Genomic DNA, 26,679 nt, shown 5'->3' with positions numbered 1-26,679 from the left:
CGGCGGCCAAGCTTAAACACTGACGCGAGAAAGGGGTGGAGTCGAGGGAGGGGACGTGGTCTCAGGAACAAAGAGGAGGGCGGAGAGGGGCTGCCCTGAAGGCTCTGAGACTTCTACGACCCCAGGAAACTTACCTCGGCTCGGGGCGCCCTCCCCGACTTGGCGCAGAGCCTGCGTCCCCCTGCCAATGCCCACCCGACTCGCTAAAGCCACCGAGGCAGACGACCCCAAGACTACGATCTCCAACCTCCCTGGCCTGCGAGGGGCGTGGCCGTCAAATTGAATTTTCCCAATGGCGCACGAGAGTGGGAGGTACCCGATCGAGAATTGGCTGGCGCGTCGGGGCGGGGCGGGGCCAGCCGGGAGGCTGGCGCGGCTGGACGGGCAGCTCTCCACAGAATCCAGGGGACGGTTGCTGAGCGGGACTGGGACACCGGGTCGCGGCGCCTCCTGCCTGCGCGTGTCTAATCCATCTGTCTGGTCCCGAAAGAGCTAAGCCGAGCCTGCGCCGGACGGGTGGGCTGGACTGAGAGGTGGGTGTGCGGACCGCGGGGGGGATCCTGATGCTGCCCCAACGTGTTCGAGGGTGGAACCCGGATGTCTAGCCAGGAGTTCTGGAACGTCCAGACCTAGGAGCCCTCACCCATACGAGAGCTCTAAGCCATGAGATAAAGTTCTGAGACTGTTGGGGGAAGACGCCCGCGGATTCCTAAGGGACCCCACGCCCCACAGGGGCGCTAGTCTGTGGCGGCAGAAACCCTGGGGAAGCTGCCACAGAACCCTGAGGCCCCTCACAATGTCCGGCGACCCCAGACTGTGTGACAGGGAGCCATGGGATTGGAGAAGGGCAGCGGCAGGGATCTTCTTATAGTCCCGTGGGTGTCTAGATTAGGCATTAGGGGGACACCTGCCCCTTAGAAGAAAAGACATGGGGGGAATTAGAATGTCCGCAGAACCTAAGGCTGGTGACCACTGTACAGTCTTGAAAAGGTTTAACGCAGACAGAGTAACTAGGTAAGAGGCAAGAATCCTAACAGGCAGAGATTGGGAGGTTGACACCTCTGAGCCTACCAGGATGGGAGGAGGAGCCAGCAGTGACTTAAACAGGCAGGGACCCACATACCCCAACTGTGTGGAGCTGTAACCCTCACCCCCTACCCATGCACCGGATGGGGTGACTTCCCAAGTGACTGTTCTAAAGAGAGGGAAGGGATGATTGAAAGATGAATCAACAGGAGACGGGGGGCAGTCCTGGGGCCATACATTAGTCAGTCACCATACATTAACTAAGCATCTAGTGTGCCAGACCAGGGCCCCTCAAAGTCCAGACATTAGTTGGGGCTACAGGAGGAAGGAGAGATATACGCTGGGAGGCTGGGCCAGGATTTAGGAGTCTATTTTGATAGGCAGCACTGGGGCGAAATGGGGCTCTTGCCTCTGTCACTGAGAGTGTTCCAGGCCCTTGAGGGCACTTTGGAAGGGAGCTTCGGAAGCCGGAGATGACGAAGATTTTGATTACATCCTTCTCTGCCCTCTAAGTCTTTGGCTTCCTCCTTGCTTAGTGACAAATCCTTGGCCCTCTTCAATCCTCTCAGTTTGCCTGTGCCGAAAGCCCTTCCAGGTGGGGAATTGAATTCTGTGTGAACTGGCAGGAGGTGCTGGGTGCCTGGACACCTGGCTTCAGGATGTCTGGACAGCAGAGCTGGCTCCAAGAATTAGAAGACAAAGTGTACCTTCCTATACCTGGGGGAATGACAGTGGTGGTGGGAGCGAGAACTATGGGTTCAGCCCACAGCCAGAGGCTGAGCCTGGAGAGTGGGTGGGGGCTGGGTAGGCCCTGGGGATGGGTGGGTGGGGCAGGAAACTGGAGACTGGAGTGCACCCCCTGGTGGTGAGCACAGCTTGGGTGGGCCTTGCCGGGCTCTGGCTTCTCAATCCAGGTCCCTGCCCTCCCTGTTTGAGGTTTAGACAGGATGAGAGTCCATCCTAGGCCACACAGCAGACTGGTGGCCAAGCTGGCAGGGCTGGAACCAAAGACCCCCTACCCTGGGTTTGCTGAGTTTTCCAGCAAACCACCCTAGGGCAGAGGGCAACTTCCAGCCAGGAGCCACATTACAGGATGGGACAGTAATGGACGCTCCTAGGTTACAGAGGGAAAGTAAGGCACAGAGCCTAAGGGTCTGTGGTTTCTAGAAGCCCCAGCATGCCTGATTCATGTCTGTCCCCTGCAGAATCCTCTGAGCTGGTGACAGGTGCCACAGGCACTGGGGATCTCACCAGAAAGGAACCAACGGAGCTAGGGGCCAGTGAGATGGCAGACGAGGCCTTAGCTGGGCTGGATGAGGGAGCCCTTCGGAAGCTGGTAAGTGGCCCTATCACCCACTGTGGGGACAGGAAAGCCAAGCCAGAGAGGCAGGGTCAATCCAGGATACTTCTCAGCTAACACGAGGAAGTGATGGGGGAAAGGTCAGGAGGAGGGGGACACGGGAATAGAGGTAGGCCAGTTCCATGTGGCTGATGCAGAGGCCCTTGTGGCATGTGCCTGTCCATGCCAGGTGCTGAAGCCTAGTCCCTCCCAGCCCTCCATGGCCACCACCTGTTTAAACAGTAACTGCTGTGGACTCACCCATGTGCAGCCACAGGTGTGGTGAGGCTGGATATGCCTCTCCAGAGCAATAGCTGGGGCAGTGCCCACCCCTGGAAGGTGGCCCGGTGATAATAGTAGCAGCAATGATTAACAATGCCAAGGCATGGCAGGGGGCAGGCTGGGTACTGGGTCACAGAATAATTACAGCAGCTCTGAAAGCCTGGGCACGGCAACTCAAGAGAGTTGAAATCACCTGCTCAAGGACACCCAACTAAGAAGGAGCTGTGCCAAAATCCCAATCCCATAGTGGGCCACGGGGGACCAGAGTCCTGGGAAAGTCAAGGCTGGACGAGGCCATAAGAGAGAAACAGGCTTTGTGGGCCCTTATGGATTCTGTGGCTTCTCATCTCATTTTTCTACTCCTGAGTCTCAGTTCCTCTACCTGTAAAATGGAGGGAGGGAGGGAGATGTGTGTGCACACAAGCTCTAGGTCCTAGAGTTGGCATGGGGACAGAATGAGGCATGGACCCAGATCTCAGGTAGAAGAAAGATGAGCCCACTCCATCCCCTTTCTTGTTCCTCGTCCTGAGAGCCCTGTCTATCCCCATGCACAGAGAGGCTGTAGGGCAACCCGGTGGGGCAGGGCTCCTCCCCCAACCCCCAAGACCAGGCAGCCTGACCTGGAGGAGGGGCCAGAGGAGCTCCATCTCCCCAGTCCCTGAACCTTGTCCATGGGGGTAAATTAAAGATTTACCTTACCTAGAAGACAAGTGACCCACCTCCCCACCCCCACCATGCCTTCCCCTGCAGGCAGAGGCTGGAACCAGCTAGCGTAGCCCAGCCACTGGGCAGTGCCCAGCTGCTGCCATAACCTCCCCAAGGCACTCCTGCCTGTATGTTCCCAGACCAGTGCATTAGACTCTCTGGGTGTCTGCCTCTCCATTATCACCGCAGGATGTGTGCAGCCTGGAGGGGATGGGGTTGGGTTTCCAAAGGTGCCCATCAGTCAGCTCGACCTCCCCTCAGGAAGTCCAAGTCCCAGTGGGAGTCACAGAGTCTGCGCAGCCCAAAAAGAGGGAATGCTAGGCCAGGTTCCCGCGCATCCTCATCTCAAGGTGTCCACAGTCAGGCTCAGAGTTCTTCAGCCGCCACCTCCCTCTCTCATGCGAGGCTCGGGCGGCGCTGAGAAAAGTTTCGGAGAAGAAGCTGGAGCAGTGGTTGAAGTCAGTCCACTCACGCCCCAATTTCTGGGAAAGAACAGATGAGAACCTGCCCCGGTCTCAGGCTTGGTGCCGCTCGAAGTCTTTCCGACCCTGGGAGCGGCTCCTCCAGCACCCGGCGCCCGCCATTACTGCGTCCCGCGCGCCGGCCCGGCCCCCGCTGGCCTCGTGGCAAGAACGGGGGCGTCCCGAACCGGGCTCCTCCCCGCGGGGCCGGGCCTTATAAGGAAAAGCTGGGTCCGCTCCGCCCGCCCTGCGCCCCGCGTCTGGCCGATTTGGGGATGCGGGCAGTCGCTTCCGGCCCCGGCTCCCGCACATTCTTGAGGATTGGGCGGGGAATGGGCGGAATGGGGGCGTCTGGGGACTTGCACGCCGCGTGCCCCTCCACACCAGCCGGGACGCCCTCCCCTCGGTCCCGAGTTCCAGTTCGACCTCCGTCACTCAGCTGGGTATCCTGGGGACCTTGGTTTCTTCCCTTTAGGTCGGGACACTGAAGCAGGCGGTAGCGGGGGTCTTCATATCTGGCTCCCCCTTCGGCGCCTAGCGCCAGGCGGGGTGGGCTAGGCGAGGGCGGCACCCTGCGAGGGAGGGCGGTCGCAGAGCCTGCGGGCCTTCAGCGCCCCCTGGCGAGGCCTCGCTCCACCGCCGGCGGGACCCCCATGGGCAACTAGGGGAGCTGGGATTGGGAGAAACCCTGGAGAGTCCCCTCCGTTGTGCTGTTGGGGAGACTGAGGCCCAGCAAGACCTCAGGGCCTGCCAGGCTTCCCAGCAGCGAGGGCAGAGAGTACACGGAGAGCCGGCCCCCCAGGGGGAGGAAGCACCCTCTTTCCTCCCGGGAGAATTTCACTGGGCAGTTTCGGAAACCCGCCCCATCCCCTTCCCCTTCCCCTTCCCCCTCAGTAGACAATGGCGCTTTGTACTTCCTTCCCTCCCTCCCACAGCTCCCTCCTTACACAGCGGTGGGGCCTGGGAGGGTGGAACAGAGGAGACACTGTGGTCCAACCTTTGCCTCCAGGCCCAAAGGTAAGGGTCGTGCCAGAGGGTGACCAGTGGAATGAGGTTGTCAGTCCCCAGCCTTGCCCACCCACTATGGGAGATCAGAGGGAGGCTCCCATTTTCCAGATGGGGACACTGAAGCTCCAGGGGTTGTGTTGTAGAGTGGCCAAGTTCCTACATCAGACTTTTGTCAGGGACAAGGACCCCATCTCAGAGCGCAGAGCACTGAGAATGGGGACCTAGGAGACAAAAGGCTAGCCCTTGCCCCTCTGGACCTCTTTACCCTCTGTACAGAAGGGGCTGGACTCTCTGTCCCCTCCAGCCCCCAGTCTCCAGATGTACCACAGGAGGCTCTGGGCCTGAGACACAGCCAGGACTGGGGGCTGGGGAGTGAGCCTCATTCCCCCTGCCTCTGCTATAAGGTCTCCTTAGGCCTCAGAGCATCTCTAGTCCAGGCTAGAGGGATCTCCAACACAGTGCCAGGATCCCTGAGGTCCCCATCATGACAGACAGACCCCAATAGCAGAGCTATCCTCAGTCTAGTGCAGGCCCTGGAGTCAGAGAGACCTGGGTTCAAATCCTGGCTCAGGTCATTTGACCATGAGCAAATCACATCTCCCTGGACCTCAATCTCCTCATCTGTCAAATGGGAATAACACAGTATCTAGGGTTTTTGTGGGTTTAGGACAAGTAGGGGGCTCAGCACAGGGTTCAACTCACAGGCTCTCCATAAATGTTACTGATGCCTCGGGATATGCCGCCCTTCCCCTTTGCCCTCTCGTCTCTCTCCCTCCCCCTGACTGGCTAGAACCAAGTATGGGGGTGATGCTTATTGCAACTCCAGCTATGTACAGGAGAACCCGAGTCACTGTTCCCAACCCCACCCACCGGCAAATGAGAAAACCAAGACGCAGAGAGTTTAAGGGTTATACTCCTAATCACCCAGCCAAGCTGGAACCAACTGGGGGCTCTGGCCTGAGTTTCGGGGGGCCTTCTCATAATTCCTCAGGAATGTGGAGCCTGGAGGGCTCTTCCCCCAAGACTCTCCCTGCTCTCTTCAGACTAGGACAAGCTGGCTCATGGCTGAGTTGGGCCAGCCCACACTCCCTGCTGAAAACTATCTCCATTCCATCCCCACCCTTGCCACCTGGCCTTCCCACTAAGCAGAAAGGAATGATGGGAGGGTGCTAAAAAGGGAGATGATAGAGGGTTCTTTGGCCCTACCCCTGAATGATTTGGGGGGTGGGGACAGAGGAAATCACCCTGCCTTTACTGGCTCCCGTCTGGTTATCAGACCCACACTGGAGGCTTATCTCTGCCACTATCTTCCAGGGGAACCCTGGGCCAGTCCTCTCTCCCTTGAGCCACGGAGGATCTGTAGGGGGTGGCTCTACGTGGTGGAGGTGTGGGGGAGGCAACAGGATTGGCTGACTCACTCCAGAGAAGGTGTTCTTTCCTGAACCTGGTTAGACCAGTTACCCCCAATTTCCTGGTAACTGAGGGGCTGAGAACCTGGTAGGAGCACCTGTCACCCAGGGATGCCCTCTCTAAGGCCCTGGGGTGGCCCCTAGTGCCAGCTACCTTATATGTCTGGGGAATTGGTCCTCCCACTCTGCGCCCTGGCTCCTTCGATGGTGGCTAGGGCCAGGCCAGTGCAGTGGGGACAATAGCCCTCAGCCAGGCAGGACTCCTGAGCACCTGCTCTCAGTTTCCCCATCTGTGGATGAAGCAGTCAACCCCCAGGTGGGCTGTGGTGTTTGGTCACTAGACCATGGGAGCCTCCCTTGCTCAGAGGGTAGACTTCAGCTATCACCTTTCCCTTTAGGGACCCTGTTAGTGGCTCATAGGGTGGCCTTCCTCCTCCTCCTCCTGCAGTAGCTCCCTGGCTTTTGGGGATCTGGGCTCTGAGGGGCAGGAATCGAGTTGTAGAAAGGAGTGCCTGGCTTGGCATTTGGCACAGGTGGGCAGTTTCTGACTGTCCACTCAGTCGTGTGCTCTGTGAACCACAATGCAAAGTGGGCTCCCCAAGAGCCCTGAAACAGTGGGCTGGGTCTACCCCCGAGACCCTGCGTGGGCAGGCAGGCACGTGAAGAGCTTGGGACAGAGGGAGTGGACACAGGCCACATATTGTGCCCCAGGCAGAGCCCGTGGGCAGCTGGTGCCAGCCCTCCGCCCCTGGCAGCCAAAATGACTTGCCCCTCGCCCCCGCTGCAGCTGGAGGTCACAGCAGATCTGGCAGAGCGGCGGCGCATCCGCTCAGCCATCCGGGAACTGCAGCGGCAGGAGCTGGAGCGCGAGGAGGAGGCCCTGGCATCCAAGCGTTTCCGAGCCGAGCGGCAGGACAACAAGGAGAACTGGCTGCAGTGAGTAGCGGGGGGTGGAACATGCGGGTGAGAGGGTGAGTGTGCACCCCAGCTCAGCTCATGTGTGCAGGCAGGCATGAGCACAAGTGTATCTGTGGACTGCATGTGCCAATGGCAGTACGTCCACACACGCTTCTGGAAAAACAGGGATGTTTGTGGGCATAGAGCATGTACTGATTTTGGCGTCGCAGCCGTGCTGGTGTAGACGGCACGTCTGAGTGCGTGGTATTAGTGCCCATGTCCATGGGCATATGTGTATCAGTGTGCAGTCAGAGGGTGTGCACAGCCACATGCCCTTCTGCCAAGGTTCTGGGTACTCTGTTCTGACTCCTACCCTTAGCCCACATCCTCCACGACTTGGCCATGGCAGTGGTGGTTACAGTCATGATGTCTCTGCAGCTCTCAGCAGCGGGAAGCTGAGCAGCGGGCTGCCCTGGCACGGCTGGCAGGGCAGCTGGAGTCCATGAACGATGTAGAGGAATTGACTGCACTGGTGAGGCCCAGGCTGGGGCAGGGGATGGGGGCAGGGCAGGTGAAGACCTGGATTCCACAGCCCAACACCCGCAGCCTGCCTGTCACCCACAGTTGCGAAGCGCTGGTGAGTATGAGGAGCGCAAGCTGATCCGAGCTGCCATCCGCCGTGTACGGGCTCAGGAGATTGAGGGTATGTGGCCTGTCCCGGCCCCACCCCTACCCTGCTGTCTGCTGTCCACAGCACCTCCCCACTACTCACCTGACACTTGCTCCTTCCCTTCTAGCTGCCACCTTGGCTGGGAGGTTGTGCAGCGCGCGTCCCAACAGTGGCTTAAGAGAGGACAGCAAGGGGCGAGTGGCACACAGGCTGGAACAGTGTGAGGTAAGGAGGGTGGGAGGGTGGCCCAGTGTCCTGTGCCCATGGATGCCAGTAGCATAGAGCACCTGTGTGTCTTTGCTAGGCTGCTATTTGACTGTAAGGGGCCCACCCCTGCCATCCAGCCTCTATTCAGCGGCCAGAGGGATCTCCCAGAAATGCAAATCCGGCCCTGGCACCTCCCCTGCTTCAACCCATCCCAGGGCTGCTCCTCACCCTCAACACAGCCCACATCTTTACCTTGGCTTATGGGGCCTGCATGTCAGACCCCAGCTGTCTCACAGTTCACTGTCTGTTCTCCAGAGAGTGTGGGTGAGACGTCAGGCCATGCAGGTTCCCTCAGTGGCCAGCAGAGGCCGCTGGGTCCACAGTCCTAGCAGGACCCCACTCCCACTCCAGATGAACCAGGCTGAGGCCAGGGGTCAGGAACCTCCACTCCAGGGATCTATTAAGGCTCTCGTCCCCAATAGGTCTCCTGCCATACCCACCCACTGACATCAGGACCGGGTTCTCTCTGAACCCCTTTCGCTAGGTAGTGCCAAGAGATTGGGAAATGGGGATCAGAGACTGCCCTTAGCATGTCATTGCCAGTGCTTGCGCAGGTGTGCCTACAGGAAGCCATGCCCCACCACTCTGCTTTGCATGCCCTGCCCTGGGCACTTGCCAGCCTGGCCCTCAGTGGTGGGGTTGGCACTCGAGGCCTAGGGAGCCTTGGTTATATCCTATGGGTCCGTTACAGGTGCCAGAGCGAGAGGAACAGGAACAGCAGACAGAGGTCTCAAAGCCAACTCCCACCCCTGAAGGCACCAGCCAGGATGTGACCACAGTGACACTCCTGCTGCGAGCCCCACCTGGGAGCACATCCAGCTCACCTGCCTCACCCAGCAGTTCACCCACTGCTGCCTCTCCTGAGCCTCCATTGGAGCCTGCCGAGGCCCAGTGCCTTACAGCCGAGGTTTCAGGCGCCCCAGAGCCACCCCGCAGCCCACCCAAGACCACCAGCCCTGAGCCTCAGGAGTCTCCAACGCTTGCCAGCACTGAGGGCCAGGTGGTCAACAAGGTGAGTCTGGATGAGGGGCAGGGATGCCAGGCAAGTGAGCAGGTCTGGGAGTCAGGCCTTGCTCATGCTGTGTTCTTCTCCCTTGCAGCTTCTGTCTGGCCCCAAAGAGACCCCTGCTGCCCAGAGCCCCACCAGAGGCCCTTCTGACACCAAGAGAGCAGGTGAGGATCCCAGCAGGGGTAGTCACAGGCATCTGCCTTCCCCTCCCCCAGCCTCCCTTTCCCTGCCTAGAGAATGGGCTCTTGTGCCTGGCAGCTCCAACTTCCTCAGGTCCAGGCAGTCCCTGATACTGCACCCCACCCCTGAAGTGTCCCCGCCCCCAGCTAGGCCCACCTCCCCCTCCACCCCCATGGTTAGAGGCCTCCCCTGCAGCCTTGAAAGGCAACGGGCCTCAGGCACATTCTTCTCCCCAATAAGGGAGTCCACCCATCTCCCAGCTGGAGCTGTGGGCAGCACTGGCCAGGGGGGCTGTCCCCCCTCCCCATCTGCAGGAAGGATCTGGGCATCCTTCCTCCAGCCTAAGCCTTGCCCGGCCCCCAGGAGTGTCCCAAGTCATCCTAGGGTCAGTGTGGGAGGGGAAGAGGTGCCTGTAGGAGAGACGCTGCCGAGTGGGGATGCCGGAGTGTGGGAGATCCAGGAAGGGATGGAGAGGTGGAGTGGGGGTTGAGTATAGGAAAGGGTGGGAGGCTAGGGAGGTGTAGAGGAGAGGATTATGAGAGTTGGACCCCCACTATCCCCTGTCTTTTCTCTTTCCCCACATGGCCATCACCCCCTCCCCAACCTGCCAGACGTGATTGGACCCCGACCCTGCCAACGCTCCCTGTCGGTGCTCAGCCCCCACCCGCCAGCCCAGAACCGAGGTACTACTTATTCTCACACCGCCTAGGACCTGGGCAGACCCTGTCCCACCCAGTCACTGACAGCCCTCCTGTTCCTTCTAGAGTCCACCCCCCTTGCCAGCAGACCTTCCTCGTTCCAGCGGGCTGGCTCTGTTCGGGACCGTGTCCACAAGTTCACATCGGATTCTCCTATGGCTGCTAGGCTCCAGGATGGCACACCCCGGGCTGCCCTAAGTCCCCTGACCCCCGCAAGGCTCGTGGGCCCCTCCCTCACCAGTACCACCCCTGCCTCCTCCTCCAGCGGCTCCTCCTCTTGGGGCCGCAGTGATACCTCCTCCCGGTTCAGCAAGGAGCAACGAGGAGTAGCCCAGCCCCTGGCCCAGCTTCGAAGCTGCTCCCAGGAGGAGGGCCCCAGGGGGCGGGGCTTGGCTCCCAGGCCCCTTGAAAACGGAGCAGGGGGGCCTGTGGCACGTTCAGAGGAGCCTGGTGCCCCATTGCCCGTGGCCGTCAGCACTGCCGAGCCAGGGGGCAGTATGAAGACTACATTCACCATCGAGATCAAGGACGGCCGTGGCCAGGCCTCCACAGGCCGGGTGCTGCTGCCCACAGGCAACCAGAGGGCAGGTAGGCCCCCCAACTGCCTCCCCAATGGGGATGAGTGCCTGCAACTGCACTTCTGCATACAGCTCAGGTGCTGGCGGCCAGAGCTCAGGGTGTCTCCAAAGGGTGTGCTGGGAGCGAGGGCACTATCAACCTTGTCTGGCACTGCCCTCACTCCACCTAATCCTCCTGACAGCTGCCTTTCTCCCCACTCAGAACTGACACTGGGGCTGCGGGCGCCCCCGACCCTACTCAGCACCAGTAGTGGGGGCAAGAGCACCATCACTCGTGTCAACAGCCCTGGGACCCTGGCTCGGCTGGGCAGTGTCACTCATGTCACCAGCTTCAGCCATGCCCCCCCCAGTAGCCAAGGAGGCTGCAGTGTCAAGGTGAGCCCCTCCTCACCCCACCAGTCTCACCATCCGTCAGCCTCACATACACTGCTTCAGGGTGTAGGGCTAGTAGGGTTCCTCTGCTCCTCCCCTACTGCACACACAGAGAAACCGAGGCCCAGAGAGGGAAGGTAGCTGCTCACAGACCACAGCCAGTCGGTGGCAGAGCTAAGGCCAGACCCTAGTGTATCAGCCCCTAAGTGTGTCCGGAGCTTACTCTGTACTGGTGTTAAACTTCCTGGATGCTGATCTCTAATCCTTAGTCCGAAATTGGTTGGTTCGTTCCTGGTGAACAGATGGGGAAACTGAGGCTCAGAGGGTGGTGAGGGCTTGCTCCCCTCTTCCTGTGGCAGCCCCAGTGCCCCTGCGCCCACCCACACTGGACATCAGCCCCGAGGTATAGAGCAGCTCATCTGCTCATCCAAGATCAGCCTGGCCCATTAGGAGATTGGAGATTAGTGATTAGCATCTGCGTCAACCCCCCTGTGGGGGTTGGACAGAAGCTGGGACAGACAGGCAGGGGGGCACCAATCAGGTGAGGCAGCAGCCTAGCAGGTGCCTTGGGAACTGAATACGCAGCACGCTTCCATTATTAATTCCCAAGCCCAGGATCCACTAGCTGGGAGCTCAGTCGGGGAAGGGATCCCCAGGCGGGCCACCCGGCTGCCCAGGTAATACCCTCTGTGCTGAACCAGGGACTGAATGGGACTTTGGCTGAGGTGAGATGGCTAGGGCCAGTTTTGGGCCTTCTCATAGGAGACAGGGAGAGAGCGAGGGAAATAAAGCACCCTTCCTTTCCAAAAAAGCAGGATCCAGCTGCCTTCTGACAAGGGATTGTGTGGGGTGGAGTGGGGGGACCAGCTGAGGCCCTTGAGGTGGATGGGAGGTGCTCCAGTGAGACCTGGGTCTGACACCACCAACTTGCCTCAGTTTACTCATCTGGAACCAAAGAGGACAGGTGATGTGCTATAACGTGCTTGCTCAAAGCCTGTGGTTGGATGTGAGCACCATAGGCAGGCCAGAGGGCTTTTATGTCAGACCAAGACACTTTTTGTAGTAGATCACTCAAAGTCCTGCCTCCCTGTGCCTCCATTTCCCCCATCTGTTCCAGCTGTCTAAAACAGCTGGAGTTAGGGTAAAGGGTAAAGGAGTGCAGGCTCTGGAGTCCAGCAGACTGATTCTTACAGCTAATGTACATGGTGGCTCAGGTCCATTACCTGTTCCCTGCCTCAGTTTCCCCACCTGTGGGGCATGGGGCCCTGATCTCAGTGATCTTCAGAACCCATGCAGTCTTACTGTGCTGCAGGCCTGTGATTTCTGCAGGGCTAGAGCCAGGCCTGGCGATCTGCCTGCTTGGGCATGCCCCCCCTCCCCCACTGCCCCTTCCACGGAGGAGCCCAGAATAGGTTTCTATTTGGGCTGCAGCTCCAGCTGGCTGGTGGCGGGCTGGGAGGCAGGGGCGGGGCAGGCCCGCGCTGCCCTTGCCTTTGCCCTCAGACCAGCTGCAAAGACTCAGACACTGTCAACCAGAAGCAGCAGCCCCTGCCACTGCCCCACCATTACCCCCCATAGCGTCCCCACCAGCACCATGCCGGGGGTACCAGGGCCTGGGCCTGAACTGGCCTCAGCCCTTGAGGAGCAGTTGGGCCGGGCACTGGAGGAGCTGCGGGCGGTGGCTGAGGCAGGCCGGGCGGCAGTGACCCAGGCAGCCGAGGTAGCTGTAGCCACCGTGGAGCCGGTGGCCCGGGCAGCTGAAGAGCTGCGGGCAGAGAGAGCAGCACTGAGCCGGCGGCTGGATGCACTGAGCAGGCAGGTGGAGGTGCTGAGCCTACGGCTAGGGGTCCCACTTGTGTCCGGCCTCGAGCCTGAGCTGGAGCCCAGCGAGCTGCTCCTGGCTGCCGCCGACCCCGAGGCCCTCTTCCAGGCTGCCGAGGATGCTGGGACCCCTGTGGCCCACCCACCTGCCTTCAGCACCCGCCGCTGCTCCTCCACCTGCACCACCCGCAGCACTAGTCTTGTAAGTCCCTCTGGGTTGGTGGGAGGGGGAGGGTTTGAGCCAGGCTCTGCCTCCGCTGTGACTTTAGATATGTCACCACCTTCTCTGAGCCTCAGTTTACCTATCTTGACAGGGGACTGGGGCACTAGTGCTCTAAGACTAGGGCAAGAGGGTGCCAGGCTCCAGCCCTGAGGCATGTGTGGCAGCTGCCCTGGCAGCCCCTGGCATGACCCAGGCCCCAGCCCCCAGCTCCCTGCCGCCCTGCACCCTGGCTAGACCAAGCCTCCCTGAAACAGCTGCCACCTCAGCTCTCCTTACCCTTATAGCAGACAGAGAGGCCCTGCCAGGAGAGGAAGGGCCGTAATAGTTGGCCTGGGGCCTTGTCTTCAAGGGGCTAGAGAGATACCCTGGGAGGGCTGCAGGGCCGGAGACTCCTTAGAGGATGGTTTCCAGCAGGGGTGAGGCATGGGGAGGTGGTACAGAGGAGAGCTTCATAGAGGTCTTGGCTCAGGGCAGCCCCAGTCAGACACCTGGTCAGGAGCCTACGGGCCCCGGGCCAACCCCCTTGGCAAGGTGGCAGGCAGATGGGGGGCAACATGTGCTGCCTGGGCACTGGCCCAGGAGGACCCAGGCCTCGGGAACTGGCAGCACAGAGCAGAGCCTGCCTGGGAGGGGGCTGGGAACAAAGCAGCAAAATGAACTGAGGTTCAGGAGTTAGGCTACCTTCACTTCAGATCCCAGGCTGCGTCACACTTAGAGAGAGACTGTGGGCAAGTCAGTTAGCTGCCCTGAGCCTCAGTTTTCCCTTCTGTGTGTGTGTGTGTGTGTGTGTGTGTGTGTGTGTGTGTGTGTGTGTGTTTTGTTTTGTTTTTTCTGGTCTTGTTTTGTTTGCGACAAGGTCTTACTCTGTTGCCCAGGCTGGAGTGCAGCTGCATGATCATAGCTCTCTGCAGCCTCTAACTCCTGGGCTCAAGTGATCCTCCTACCTCAGCTTTCTGAGTAGCTGGGACTATAGGTGCACACCACCATGCATAGCTAATTTTTTATTTTTGTTTTTGTAGAGATGTGGTCTCGCTATGTTACCCAGGTTGGTCTCAAACTGCTGGCAAGTGGTCCCTCCCTCCTCAGCCTCCCAAACTGTTGAGATTACAGGCATGAGTCACTGCGCCCAGCCTTCCCTTCTGTTAAATAGGGACAGTAAAATCCCTAGTGCTTATGCAACGTTACTATGGACTGGAAATCATCATCATTATTACTATCCATTGTATTAATACAATTCTGGGTACATGGGAAGCCCTACAACAAGGCTGTCAGTACTTCTTCCCTGACTGACACTGACATGGCCATCTTTGGGCAAGCAGGCTGGCAGGCTAGCGGTTATTTCCAAGGCATGCCAGCAACCCTAGGATCTGCTCCCCTATCCATTGGGGGCATGGATGCCCCCGCCCCTGCTTAAAGTCCATGCCCTCTCCCCACCCTGCAGATGGAACCAGAGCCAGCAGAGCCTCCCTCTGCAGCAGTGGAAGCAGCCAATGGGGCCGAGCAGACCCGAGTGAACAAAGCACCAGAGGGGCGGAGCCCTCTGAGCGCTGAGGAGCTGATGACTATTGAGGACGAAGGAGTCTTGGACAAGATGGTATGGCCAGATCTGGTGGGCTGGGGGTTGGCAGAGTCCAGCAGGCACCAGGTAGCCAATGACGGGCTCTATATGCAGCTGGATCAGAGCACGGACTTCGAAGAGCGGAAGCTCATCCGGGCTGCACTTCGTGAGCTCCGACAAAGGAAGAGAGGTAGACAGCCAGTTGCCCTACCCTAGATCCGGCTGCCCCATTCCCCAGCTGTTCCCCTCATATTCTGGGGTCCATTTGTGGATACCCCAGCTTAATAACTGCCCTACCCAGCTTCTCCTTCTCTAGATCCAGCAGTTCCCTTGGCTGTTCCCCGCTGGATCCAGCTGTTCCCTTCCCTAGCTCCTTCTCTCCTGCTGGCAACCCCAGTTATTCTTCCCAACCAGCTTCTCTTCTCCTTCCTAGACCCAGACACTCCCTCCCGCAGCTACTCTCTCCTTGGATCCAGTTGCCTCTCAAAGTACTGTCAACGACTCCTTCCCTGAATCCAGATATTCCTTCTCCCTGCTGCTCCTCTCTCCCTGAAGTCCATTGATCGCTATCTTAGCCTCTGCCCCATCCAGCTTCCCTTTTCCTCGACACAGCTACTTCCTCCCCCAGATAGTTCTTCCCTGGACACATCTGTTCATTCCCTTAGATTCTGGGTTCAATTGCTTCTCCTCTCAAATACTCGCAATTACTCTTTCTCTGAATCTAGCTGCTTCTGCCAGGGCCCACTGATGGCCACCCCAGTCTCTATCTCTACCCACTTACTTCTGTTTTAAGCCCAGTTAACCCCCTTCACTAGCTTCTCTCCCAACTACTCTTCCCCTGGATCAGATTGCTTCTCAGCTCCCATCAATTGCTCCCTTCCTGGATCTAAATATTCCTGCCTCTCCAGCTGCTCTTCTCCAACCAAAGACCCACTGATGGCCCACTCAGCTACTTCCTCATTCAGCTTCTCCTTTCTTAGACTCAGCTACCCCCTCACTAGATCTAGATACCTCTCCTGACTTAGCTACTCATTTCTATAGAAACTCCCTTCTTGGATCCATACCCCTTTGAGTTTAGCTATTCTGTATTCTCTAGTTTCTGCCTGAGTCCATCAGCCCCTTCCCACACTCAATTCCCTGTCAAGTTATGGCTGTCCCCTCACCCCAGCTGTTCCTAGAGAGGCCCTTGTTACCTGTGTCATTCATGTTTCTAACAAGCCACCCTCCACCCCATCTTGTGTGCCCCATGCATCTGTGCATCTGTGCTGTGTGGGCGTTGGTGACCCTTTTGTGCATGCACGGGGCATCCCCTGCCCAGACCAGCGGGACAAGGAGCGGGAACGGCGGCTGCAGGAGGCACGGGGCCGGCCAGGGGAGGGCCGCGGCAACACAGCCACTGAGACCACCACGAGGCACAGCCAGCGGGCAGCTGATGGCTCTGCTGTCAGCACTGTTACCAAGACTGAGCGGCTCGTCCACTCCAGTAAGGGGCCAAATGGGGCCCAGGGCTCAGGGTGGGAACACATCCTCCCCCGGCTCCCTATGCCTTTCACATCCTTCTCATCCCCTGCCCCTGCAGATGATGGCACACGGACGGCCCGCACCACCACAGTGGAGTCAAGTTTCGTGAGGCGCTCGGAGAGTAAGGCCACCTGGCGTTGCCCTGTGCCTGCCTGCCTGTCTGCCCACCTCCTCTGGCTCTTCCTTGAGCTCTCTCTCCGTGTCTTCAACTGTGCCGTCACTTTCTTTTCTCTGCCTGCGGCTATCACCATCCCTCCATACAGCCTCCCATCCCTCCCATCCTGGACATCTCCTGATGTCCAGCCCCGGCCCTCACCTGGTGCCCTTTCCCCTTTTCTGCAGATGGCAGTGGCAGCACCATGATGCAAACCAAGACCTTCTCCTCTTCCTCCTCATCCAAGAAGATGGGCAGGTGAGCACCAGCACCCAATCCCTGACCATAGAGGAGTCAGTGCCACAGGGGACCTAACTGCAAACCCATTTTACAAAGGGGTAGGCCGGGCACAGTGGCTCTTGCCTGTAATCCCAGCACTTTGGGAGGCCGAGGCAGGTGGATCACTTGAGGTCAGGAGTTCGAGACCAGCCTGGCCAACATGGTGAAACCCCATCTCTACTAAAAATACAAAAATTAGCCAGGCGTGGTGGCAGGCACCTGTAATCCCAACTACTGGGGAGGCTGAGGCACAAGAATCACTTGAATCTGGGAGGCGAAGGTTGCAGTGAGCTGAGACCACTCCACTGCACTCCAGACTGGGCAACAGAGCGAGACTCAGTCTCAAAAATAAATAAATAAACAAACAAACAAATAAATAAAATAGAGGGGTAGACTGGGATGCTTGGAGGTAACAGGTCTATAGCCAGGGAGGGGCAAAGGGAGAGTTAAGGATCCTGCTCATTTTGGGATCTCATTTTATTCTCAACCACACCACAGGAGAGGTGGATGTTCAGGGAGGCCAGTGAGTTGCTTAGGGGTTCACATCTCTGAGTGGCCACAATATCATTGAAGCCTTAGAGAGGCCTACCTACCACACTGAGCTGCCTGGTGGCACTGCCACTTGCCAGTATCTGCAAACCATGTCCCAGGTCACAGAGCACCTTTATACCTTAGCCCCATGAGGAAGGAGGGCACCCGCATGTAACAGAGGCTGTTGGGGATGGCAGAAAGCAGAAACAGGATCAGAATCCAGGATGGGAATCAAAGGGGTCCAGGGACTCTGAGTCAGAGACCTTGTTCAAGTTCTAGTTCTGGCCATCACATCCTCTGAAATCATAGGCAAGTTACTGCTGGGAGTCTCAGTTTCCTCACCTTTAGTGGAATTGGTAAGGCTCCTCCCTGCTCTTGTGAAGTTTAAAATGGCACACAGGAAAGGATCAACAGAGATGAATTATTATGATGTTAGTCGTCGTTTTTATTAGCGGATAGTGCCCAGAAGCTGAACTCACCTGTAACTTGAGGGTACAATGAGCCTTCTCAGAGAACTACTCTTGGGGGTGGGGGAGGGGGAGGCGGAAACCCGTTGAAAACCTTGCTGTCATTTGAGCCTCAGTGAACTCTAAAATGGGTGTGATGAGGACGCCTCCCTCCCTGGCAGGCGTTTGTGGCAGTGGAGATACTAGTGTGCCACAAGACACCCCCTCCTCCTTGCGAGTGGTGGCCCAGGCTGGGGAGCAGCCCTCCTGTCCCTGCCTAACATGCGCCTCCCCAACCCCTAGCATCTTCGACCGCGAGGACCAGACCAGCCCACGGGCCGGCAGCCTGGCGGCGCTCGAGAAACGCCAGGCCGAGAAGAAGAAAGAGCTGATGAAGGCGCAGAGTCTGCCCAAGACCTCAGCCTCCCAGGCGCGCAAGGCCATGATTGAGAAGTTGGAGAAGGAGGGCGCGGCTGGGTGAGCTGCAGAAGTGGGCTGGGCAGTGGGGGGCGGGGCTTCATAGTTGGCCCGGCAGAGGCGTGAAGAACGCGCGGCTAGATCTGCGGTGCAAAGGCCCGAAGGTCACGGAAGGCGGGGCCTGGGATCCACTGGGTGGGCCCACCGAGGCACGCCCCTTATAGTCGTGTGACCTGGTCCCGACACCGCCCCTACAGCAGCCCTGGCGGACCCCGCGCAGCCGTGCAGCGATCCACCAGCTTCGGGGTCCCCAACGCCAACAGCATCAAGCAGATGCTGCTGGACTGGTGCCGAGCCAAGACTCGCGGCTACGAGGTGAGCTCCGGGAGGCCAGGGGACCTGGAGGCCTCCCCAGACCCCAGCTCAGCACCCCCCTCTTAGCAGAGCTCCTTTTATTCCCCAGTACACTTCCCGCCACTGTGTGGCCTCACAAGGAACATGGACAGGCTCTTGGGGTGAGGAAACTGAGGCTCAAAGAGGACACAAGACAAGCCCTAGATTCCAGCATCAGTGATGAAGTAACAGGGCCTCTTGGGTGGTGGGCAGGGTTCAAGGCTGGATCCCACTCTTGGAGTCCCCTCCTTGTTGCTCTGTAGGAGGCCCTGAGTCAATTTCTCTAAACCAGGGAAGGAGTGATGAGGCATGGCCATGGCCTTAGCTGCGTGGCGCTGGGCCTCTCAGTAGTTCTGTCCCTTGAAATCGCAAATATGGGAGTTGACAGACTGACTTGGAGGAGGCTCGTGTTCCAACTATTCACTCATTGTGCAAGCTACAGGGCCTCTCTGTGCCCAGCACCCTAGGTCTGGAATATCAGAATGCTGAGGGATAGACAGCAGCGGGGAGTGGCCCCCAGGGTCCTGACCCGTCCTCTTACGGCTTATAGCATGTCGACATCCAGAACTTCTCCTCCAGCTGGAGTGATGGGATGGCCTTCTGTGCCCTGGTGCACAACTTCTTCCCTGAGGCCTTCGACTATGGGCAGCTTAGCCCTCAGAACCGACGCCAGAACTTCGAGGTGGCCTTCTCATCTGCGGAGTAAGTGTGGGCCCTGGCCCTGCTAATGTTGCTGCACATCTGGGGCTGGACATCGGGACCAGGCCCAGTTGCCCTGAGAACCCCTGGAGCGGGCCGGCCACTTGGTCAGTCAGCAGCTGAGACCCCCTTCCCCAGAGAGTCCCCGTCCTTCTCCATCCCCGCCCACCCGCTGCTGAGCGTGCCAGGTGCCCGCCGGAACGAAGGAGCCACAGGCCGGCCTACCAGCCTGGGCCAAGGCCCACCAGGTGGCCCTGTCCATATCCCATCCATCCTCCCTCTGTCCCCTTCTCCCTCTCTCTCCCTTTCTCTGTCTGCTCTCCTCCCACTATCACCAGAGCTTCCTGCTCCCACGGGATCCCGGCTGGAGATTCCAAAAGGAGGCTCCTGGCCCGGGCACCGTGCCCGCCCAGCCTATATAGTGCTGCCAGAGGCTTATATAGGACCTCAGCAAGCCCTCCACTTTGGAATCGTTGCCCCGTCTGCTCACCTCACCCTCAGCACCCTTCTCCATCTGTCTTCCCTTCTCTCCCCTTTTCTTTCTGGTTTTTCTCAAATTTCTTCCTCTTCCTCCTTCTCCTCCTCCTCCTCCCCCCACCTCCTCTCACGCCTCCCTCACCCCCTCTCCCCGGGGCACAGCCCTCCTCTCCAACCTTGGTGCCAACGCCGTTTACCCCACCCCGCGTTCCCGCTTGCCCCTAGAGTTCTCTGCACCTGTGACTGGTTTGGCCCCCACCCCTGTCTGCATTGCACACCATTAGTGATGGGTAGTGAGCGGCACGTCCACAGTGGGGAGGCGGCATGCGGGGGGCTGGCAGACTGCAGCACTGGAATCGTAATTGAACTCATGTCTCTGTGTGTGTGTGTATGTGTGTGTCTCTGTTTCCTCCCCTCTCTCTTCTCTGCCTCTTCCCTCTCTTCCCCACCTGGGGCCCTGGCCTCCTGCCCCCATCCCCCACCCCTTCCCGGCCCCCTACCCTCCCCAGGACCCATGCGGACTGCCCGCAGCTCCTGGATACAGAGGACATGGTGCGGCTTCGAGAGCCTGACTGGAAGTGCGTGTACACGTACATCCAGGAGTTCTACCGCTGTCTGGTCCAGAAGGGGCTGGTAAAAACCAAAAAGTCCTAACCCCTGCTCGGGGCCCCACGGTGAGAAACGCCGCCTCTCCCATCTGCCCCATTTCACCAGAATCTGCTCAGCAAGGCACAGAGAGGGTCCAGGGAGGCGGGTGGGAGAAGTAAGGGGGGCATTTAGTCAAGCCAGAGGAGCCAGACATAGCCCTGTCTTCTGGCAGTTCAGGGCCCAGCAGGCGAGACCATTCTGAATGGGCGGTGATGACCCAGGTGAGTAGCACTGTGATGGGGGAAGCCCAGGGGAGGTGCCTGACCCAGGCTGCAGGTCTGGGCCCTCCATCTGAAAAAAGTGCAAACTAAGCTGGGATCTGAACAAGTTCAGGCTAAAGGAGGGCGAGGGAGTTCTAGGCAGAGGGATCAGCCTAGGCTTAGCAGGGCAAGAGAGCTGAAGAGCGCAGCACACCAGGAAGGGAAGAAACTTGAGTCTGGATATGAGGGAGGAGGAGGGGGCCACAGTTAGAAGTTTGACCTTCAGGCTGAGCACGGTGGCTTATGCCTTTAATCCCAGCACTTTGGGAGGCCGAGGCGGGCAGATCACGAGGTCAGGAGTTCGAGAGCAGCCTGGCCAACATGATGAAACCCCATCTCTAGTAAAAATACAAAAATTAGCCAGGCGTGGTGGCACACACCTGTAATCCCAGCTACTCAGGAAGCTGAGGCAGGAGAATCACTTGAACCCAGAAGGCAGAGGTTGCAATGAGCCGAAATCGTGCCACTGTACTCCAGCCTGGGTGACACAGCGAGACACTGTCTCAAAAAAAAAAAATTTGACCTTCCTCCTGAGGACAACAGGAGTCATAAAAGGTTTCCAAACAGAGGAGGGATGGATGTAGCATTCTAGGACCTTCCTTGGATGAGGCTTGGACGAGAGATGGGATGGACTAGATGGCTGGAATAGCTTAAGAGCGAGAGAGACAGGCTTCCCAATAGATCTGGTTTGGAGAGGGAGAGGGAAGGTCAAGAAGTCTGCCAGGCTCCTATGTGGGCACTGGAGAGTTGGTGGTGCCATACTTCAAAGTGGGGAGCTCAGGGGCAGGACCAGTTCAACAGGAAGATGTTTCTGGCTGGGGGTTCTGGATCCTAAGCCAGCTGTGGCATTTCCTCTCTGGTCACCTCACCTCAGTACCAAAGTAGAGAATTCAGATCCTGAACTAACTACCCCATTACAGACAAGGAGCTCAGAGAGAGAGATGGGTTAAGACTGTCCTGGGGGTGGGAGGGAGAGGGAAGATGGTTAGTTCAGAGGTGGGGCCAGAAACTGAGACTCCAGACTCCCCACTTAGTGGCTGTTTTCCTTGCCCCATCACTGCGTTCCCGCCCATTTTGTAGAGAGGATTGAAAATAGAGGCCCAGAAGGAGCAAGGGGATTGGCTGAAGGAATGTGAGTCAGTGACAGGTAGGGGCACACTCAGATGCCCCTCGGGGCCTGGAGCCATTATGGGGGGCAGTCCACATGTGCGCGCACACACACAGAGAAGGAGCGCAGATGAGGGGAGGATGGGCTTGGTGCTATCTCCAGATCATATATGGACTTAGGAGCTGCTGCCCAACAAGCCAGCTTGGAGGGAGAGGGGCCCAGCCCAGCCCTGATCCAGTTGGAAAGTGTGACTCAGCCGTGCTGTTGCTCAAGTTGCCTGGTGTTTGGCCTGTCACTGGGGCAGCCTGAGCCCTGAGCCCTGAGCCGTGAGCCCCAGTGTAAACAATGGCTTTATAAGGTCTCCAGGGAAGGGAGTAGGGGCGGGAGGGAGCACCAGGTTAGAGAGGGAGGTCAGGATCCCTGGGACGATAGCCACAGCTGGAAGAAGCTTCAGAGAGAGGCTGCCTCTGTATCATGGTATAGCTCGGGAAACAAGCCCAGTATGGGATAGGGATGACCCCAGGGGCACGCAGCACATCAGCAGCAGACCGAGAACCCTCTCACTCATCCTAAATTCTTGTAAGGTCTCAAATGAGATAGGGAATAACTGCCCTGTTCTAAAGAGGGGGAAACTGAGTCATAGAAAATGGCCTTATCTAGCACCCACAACTGGTTAGGGATAGAGTCTGGACTAAAACAGAGGTGTTCTGCCTCCCAGGTTTCTTCTTTGAAGGAGTCCAGGTGAGTTGGGAGTAGGCCCAGCCCTACCACAGTTCTGAGTTTGTCCATAAGGGCACAAGATGGGAGGTGGTCTTGGGTTCTCGGGTGTCTTGAGAATAAGGAGGAATTCTTGCCATTATGCCTTCCCTGCCATAGGAAACTCATTCTGCAACATTGAATGCCTGCTATGTGCCAGGTGTGGCAGATAGGGGAGAGCAAACAGGGATCAAGACAGAAGAGGTCTTGCTCTGGGGGTTGAGGGACAGGGGAAAGGTAGCCAAAGAGCAGACTCCAGCTTCAGAGCTCTGGGGGCTGTCAGTTGCTTATTTGGCACAACCCACTCACTCCAGAGTGGGGAAAAGGCTTTGCCAACACCCAGAACTGGGGGCCAGGGTCCCATGCGGCCTAACCTGCACTTACTAAACCATGGGGCTTGAAACAAGCTCCTCTGCTCTGTCACTCAGTTTCCTTATCTGTGAAGGGCAACTAGCATTCTGAAGGATGGCCAGAAGGGTGGTCCCACCCCTGAGCATGGTGTAGATGGTCCATTGGTATTGGCTGGGATGATCATCTGCCTCCCCTGCTCTACCCAAGGCAGATGAGAAGGGTTAGAGAACCCCTCTGCTGCCCACACATTCCCTGGCCTCCATTTCCAGCAGCAGGGATATCCCTACCCCCTGTCAAAGAACAGGGGTCTGGGCCTCTCAACAGGAAGTACCAGGTCAGGCAGCTAGCAGACAATCATCGGGAGACCACAGGCTAACTAGAGTGAGAAATGTCCATAGAGAAAGATTGGCCAGTGATGAAGCCCATTTGGGTGCAAAGGCCCAGCTGAGAGGCTTCTACCAACTGAAGTGTGTCAGTGAGGGTGAGCAGAAGGCGGTCTCCAGGGAGAGCACGGGCAGGGTTTGGAGCCAGCTCCTCCCCAGAGTTGGAGGAAACAGACCCAGGACCTGCCTGACTGGGATGGGGCTCTCTTCTGCCATCTCCACCGCCACCTGCCTAGCTGTACTCCCCCGCCCCGAGGGATACCTCTAGGCTTGGGTAGATGAAGCCAGGGGCTTCCTGCCTTCCTGGAAGGCTTTTCCCTGCCTGGAGTTTATTAAAGACCAGCAGGCAATGCGGCAATAAACAAGACCTTGGGGTAGAGGGGCGCCAGGAGAGGCGGGGCCGGTGCTGACATCCACCCCCTTGCCCCCTCCCTGCAGGATGCTAGTGGACTGTGTGCCCCTGGTGGAGGTGGAGGACATGATGATCATGGGCAAGAAGCCTGACCCCAAGTGTGTCTTCACCTATGTGCAGTCGCTCTACAACCACCTGCGGCGCCATGAACTGCGCCTGCGCGGCAAGAATGTCTAGCCTCCCTGCCCGCATGGCCAGCCAGTGGCAAGCTGCCGCCCCCACCCTCCGGGCACCGTCCCCTCCCTGTGCGCCCGCCCACCGCTGCCCTGTCTGTCGCGACACCCTCCCCCCACATACACGCAGCGTTTTGATAAATTATTGGTTTTCAACGATTCTGACTCCTCCCTGCGTCTCCTGGGGGTGGGGAGGGGGTTTGAACCGAAGGCGGCTCTGCAAGGTCTCCAACTCCAGCAGCCAGGCACTTGGGAATGCGAGGTCCCGCTGGGGTCCTCAGAGGTGGTTTTTCCGACCTCCCACCCCATCCCCCCGCAGCAAGCAATGAAGGAGTCGAGCCTCCGTTAAGGCAGGAGGGAATTTAGTGGAGCTGGAGAGGGAAGAAAGTGGGGTTGGGAGAACCTTTCATCCCTGCTGGCCCGGGGACGGGGCATCGGCCCTCAGCAAGAGAGGTATTCCCGGGATGCTGAGCGCTTCATTCTGTCTCCAGGACTCAGGCAGGGTGGTCCCAGCTCCGCCGCGCCCCCGGACCTACAGGTCGGCGTGGTCCGAAGTTTCCTCCGGGGGCCTAGCGGGCGCCCACACGTACTCGGGGGGCACCTGCGCGTCGGGCGCCGCCTTGCGGTAGAAACCGAGCTCCTGCACCAGCGCGTTGATCTCTTCGCGGGTCATTTCACTGAGCGGTATGCGCTGAGGCGGTGGAGGGGCGGGGTCAGCAGGCTGGGTCTCACCTCGGACCTCGCCCCCAGCCCGCCTCCCACGGCCTCACCTCCAGTTCCTCGTAGCGGCGGCCCAGCAGCACGAGCTCAGGGTCGGCCCCAGGGAGGTGTTTCATCACCAGGTTGTGACTGGAGGTGGTGTTAAGGAGGGTGGTGGTGGGCAGAGGGAGGTAGTGGTTCCCGCAGCCTTACTGATGGGAACAGCATTGCCTCCATTGCTGAGCGCTTACTCTGTGCCCGGGTGGGGCTAGGGTCTCCGCTTATACGTGAGAAAATTAGGGTTCATTCTGTGGCAGTCATCACTAGTCAATCTCTCTTGCCCACCCAACATGGAGACCACCTCAGAATCCTCTGGGTGGCCGCTACCAATCAATTCCACTTGTCAGTTGAAAACCATCTGCCACCCCTTTCTTAAGTGGAGATTCTCCCAGGTGCCCACCCCATTTCCCCTCCCCCAGAACAGAAGGATACTAGAATGGAATGTCCTGGGTGACGAAAGCCTTCACCTGGGGAGGAACCAGAGCATCAGAGACCATGACCCCAGTCTCCTCGAGGTACAGACGGGGCACTGAAGCCCAGTGAAGTCATAAAGCAAGTCAGGTGCAGGCTCCTGACTCTTAGCCTAGGGATCCTCCCCCCAGCCCCAGTCATTAGGACCATGTTGCCCACTCCCCAAGAGGCTCAGGGGGAACAGAGCTAGGGACCTTTTCCTTCAAACTCACCTCCTTTAGGCGATTCAGCTGTCATCCCCCACAGGTCTGGAGGGGGATAAAATGGGATAGGTCAGGAGTCCTTCACATTTATTCCAGCCACATCCCCAAAGCCATACATCCTTATCCCTGAGTTGGGTCGGTCTGAGAGTTATCCCTGGATCAGCAGTTCCCAAGGTGTGAAGGAAATGCTGGCCCCTTGTGGACAGAAGGGGGAACTGTGTATACAGCTGGGGAGACTCAGGCCTACAGACACCAGGGGAAAAGAGCAAGGCCAGAGACCCACAGTGTGCCTGCCAGCCTTGGGGCCTGTACATCCTACTGGCTGTTGACTGACTCCCAATGCCCAGGGGAAATGATCACCCTGCTCCTCTTAAGCAGTAGAGACCTGGGCTTGGCCTTTGATCCCTGAAATCTCACAGTGGAGGCAGACCAGAAGGAAACACCTCAGAATGTCCCTGGGGGCCCCCATTAGAGACACCTACCATCTGGTCCCTACTCTACACAGGCAGACCTCACCCTGCCTGCCACCTGCGGCCCAACCCCACAGACCATCTGCTTGCTTCCCTGACATGGGAGGGTGGGAGGACTCCTCCCTGCCTTCCCTGAGGAGACACCACCATCCAGCAGGAGTGCAGACCCCAGGACCACCCACTCCAGCCCTCCTCCATCCTACCCTCAGCCCTTTTCTTAGAGACAGGGTCTCACTATGTCCGCCAAGCTGGTCTTGAACTCCTGGGCTCAAGCAATCCTCCTGTCTTGGCCTCCCAAAGTGCTGGGATTACAGGGGTGCACTACCGGCACCCAGCCATTCTACACCTTTTTGTCAGAGCTGACAAAAAGCTCAGAGAGGGGCTGTGATGGTCAAAGTCACATAGCAAGACAGGGACTCCGAAAGGGAATTTCCTGGTAGGGGGAGCATGGGAGGCTGCTGCAGAGTAAATGTTGACAAACAAGTTCCCAACTTGGTTCCCCCTCCAAGTTGGCCCCCTTCCCTGGCTCCTGCATATGGAAGGAGGCACCCAGAAACTCTTCTCTCCCCCTAGAAGAAGGAAAAGAGACTTTCTGGAACCTCAAGCCCTGGAACTGGGTGGGGGAGGAATTCCAGGAACATGAAGTGATGGGGGATGGGAAGTTGGGACAGGATTGGGAGTCATAGGCCACGAGAAGAGTTAGGAGACTGCTCTGTCAGTGTGTCTGGGTGTCCGCTGGCGGGCCGGGTAGGGGGAGCTGGGGAAGGGTTCGGAATTCCAGGCCCCAAAGTCGGTGTCTCAGACGTCCACGGTGGATGCTGGGGTCATCTGGGGCTAGGGAACAGGAGGGACGGTCCCGGCGCAAGGGGGAAAGCAGGGACTCGAGGTTCGAGGTGGTCCTGGGGCCGGGGCAGACGGTGCTCCCATGGGGCCGCAGGGTTGGGGGACGGTAGGGTTGGGGGACGGTAGTGTCGGGGCTGGAGGCCGGCGTACTCACCTCTACCCGGGCGCGGGTCAGGCCGCTCAGACGATTCCAGTCCGGCCGGTAGGCAGTGGCGGCTGTGGCTGGGGCCACAAGCGCCGCGAGAAGCAGCAGCAGCGCCAGCGGAGGCAACAGGAGGCTCATCGGGACCCGGCCGCAGGTGATGCGCAACCTGGAGGCGAACCTCCGAGTCGCTGCGCCACGTCTGGGCCTGTAGGCTGGCCCCGCCCCCGCCCCCGCCCCCACTCCCGCTAGAGGCCCAGCCCCGCTGGAGACCACGCCC

At 58.7% G+C, this 26,679-nt stretch overlaps 2 protein-coding genes across 7 annotated transcripts; one reads left to right on the top strand and one right to left on the bottom strand.

Annotated features, from left to right (window-relative positions):
* Positions 1 to 116: 116 nt before the first annotated feature.
* Positions 117 to 23,670, top strand: SMTN (smoothelin). Of its 6 annotated transcripts, XM_007975439.3 has the most exons (22): positions 117 to 533; positions 2,232 to 2,362; positions 7,018 to 7,166; positions 7,566 to 7,659; positions 7,752 to 7,830; positions 7,925 to 8,022; positions 8,756 to 9,076; positions 9,165 to 9,237; positions 9,865 to 9,936; positions 10,018 to 10,539; positions 10,732 to 10,904; positions 12,832 to 12,924; positions 14,387 to 14,539; positions 14,618 to 14,693; positions 15,822 to 15,986; positions 16,083 to 16,145; positions 16,367 to 16,436; positions 17,738 to 17,911; positions 18,109 to 18,226; positions 18,795 to 18,946; positions 19,930 to 20,094; positions 23,365 to 23,670. In XM_007975439.3, the coding sequence occupies exons 2-21, from the start codon at positions 2,312 to 2,314 to the stop codon at positions 20,072 to 20,074; spliced, it is 2,841 nt and encodes a 946-aa protein (XP_007973630.1). In that variant the 5' UTR covers positions 117 to 533; positions 2,232 to 2,311; the 3' UTR covers positions 20,075 to 20,094; positions 23,365 to 23,670. The 6 variants fall into 6 exon arrangements, with proteins under 6 accessions (XP_007973630.1, XP_007973632.1, XP_007973633.1 ...); XM_007975441.3 differs by lacking the exon at positions 12,832 to 12,924 and having other exon boundaries at positions 351 to 533; XM_007975442.3 differs by lacking the exons at positions 117 to 533; positions 19,930 to 20,094 and adding an exon at positions 1,931 to 2,054 and having other exon boundaries at positions 2,231 to 2,362.
* A 186-nt stretch (positions 23,671 to 23,856) lies between these two features.
* Positions 23,857 to 26,634, bottom strand: SELENOM (selenoprotein M). Its single transcript, XM_007975443.3, has 5 exons — positions 26,412 to 26,634; positions 24,954 to 24,989; positions 24,703 to 24,737; positions 24,282 to 24,360; positions 23,857 to 24,202 (listed from the first exon to the last, which is right to left on the bottom strand). The coding sequence occupies exons 1-5, from the start codon at positions 26,538 to 26,540 to the stop codon at positions 24,044 to 24,046; spliced, it is 438 nt and encodes a 145-aa protein (XP_007973634.3). The 5' UTR covers positions 26,541 to 26,634; the 3' UTR covers positions 23,857 to 24,043.
* Positions 26,635 to 26,679: the final 45 nt, after the last annotated feature.

The sequence above is a fragment of the Chlorocebus sabaeus genome, chromosome 19 (assembly GCF_047675955.1).
Source record: "Chlorocebus sabaeus isolate Y175 chromosome 19, mChlSab1.0.hap1, whole genome shotgun sequence".
Taxonomy (NCBI): Eukaryota; Metazoa; Chordata; class Mammalia; order Primates; family Cercopithecidae; genus Chlorocebus; species Chlorocebus sabaeus.
The sequence above is the reverse complement of the archived record's forward strand: the minus strand, read 5'-3'. Positions and strand labels throughout refer to the sequence as shown.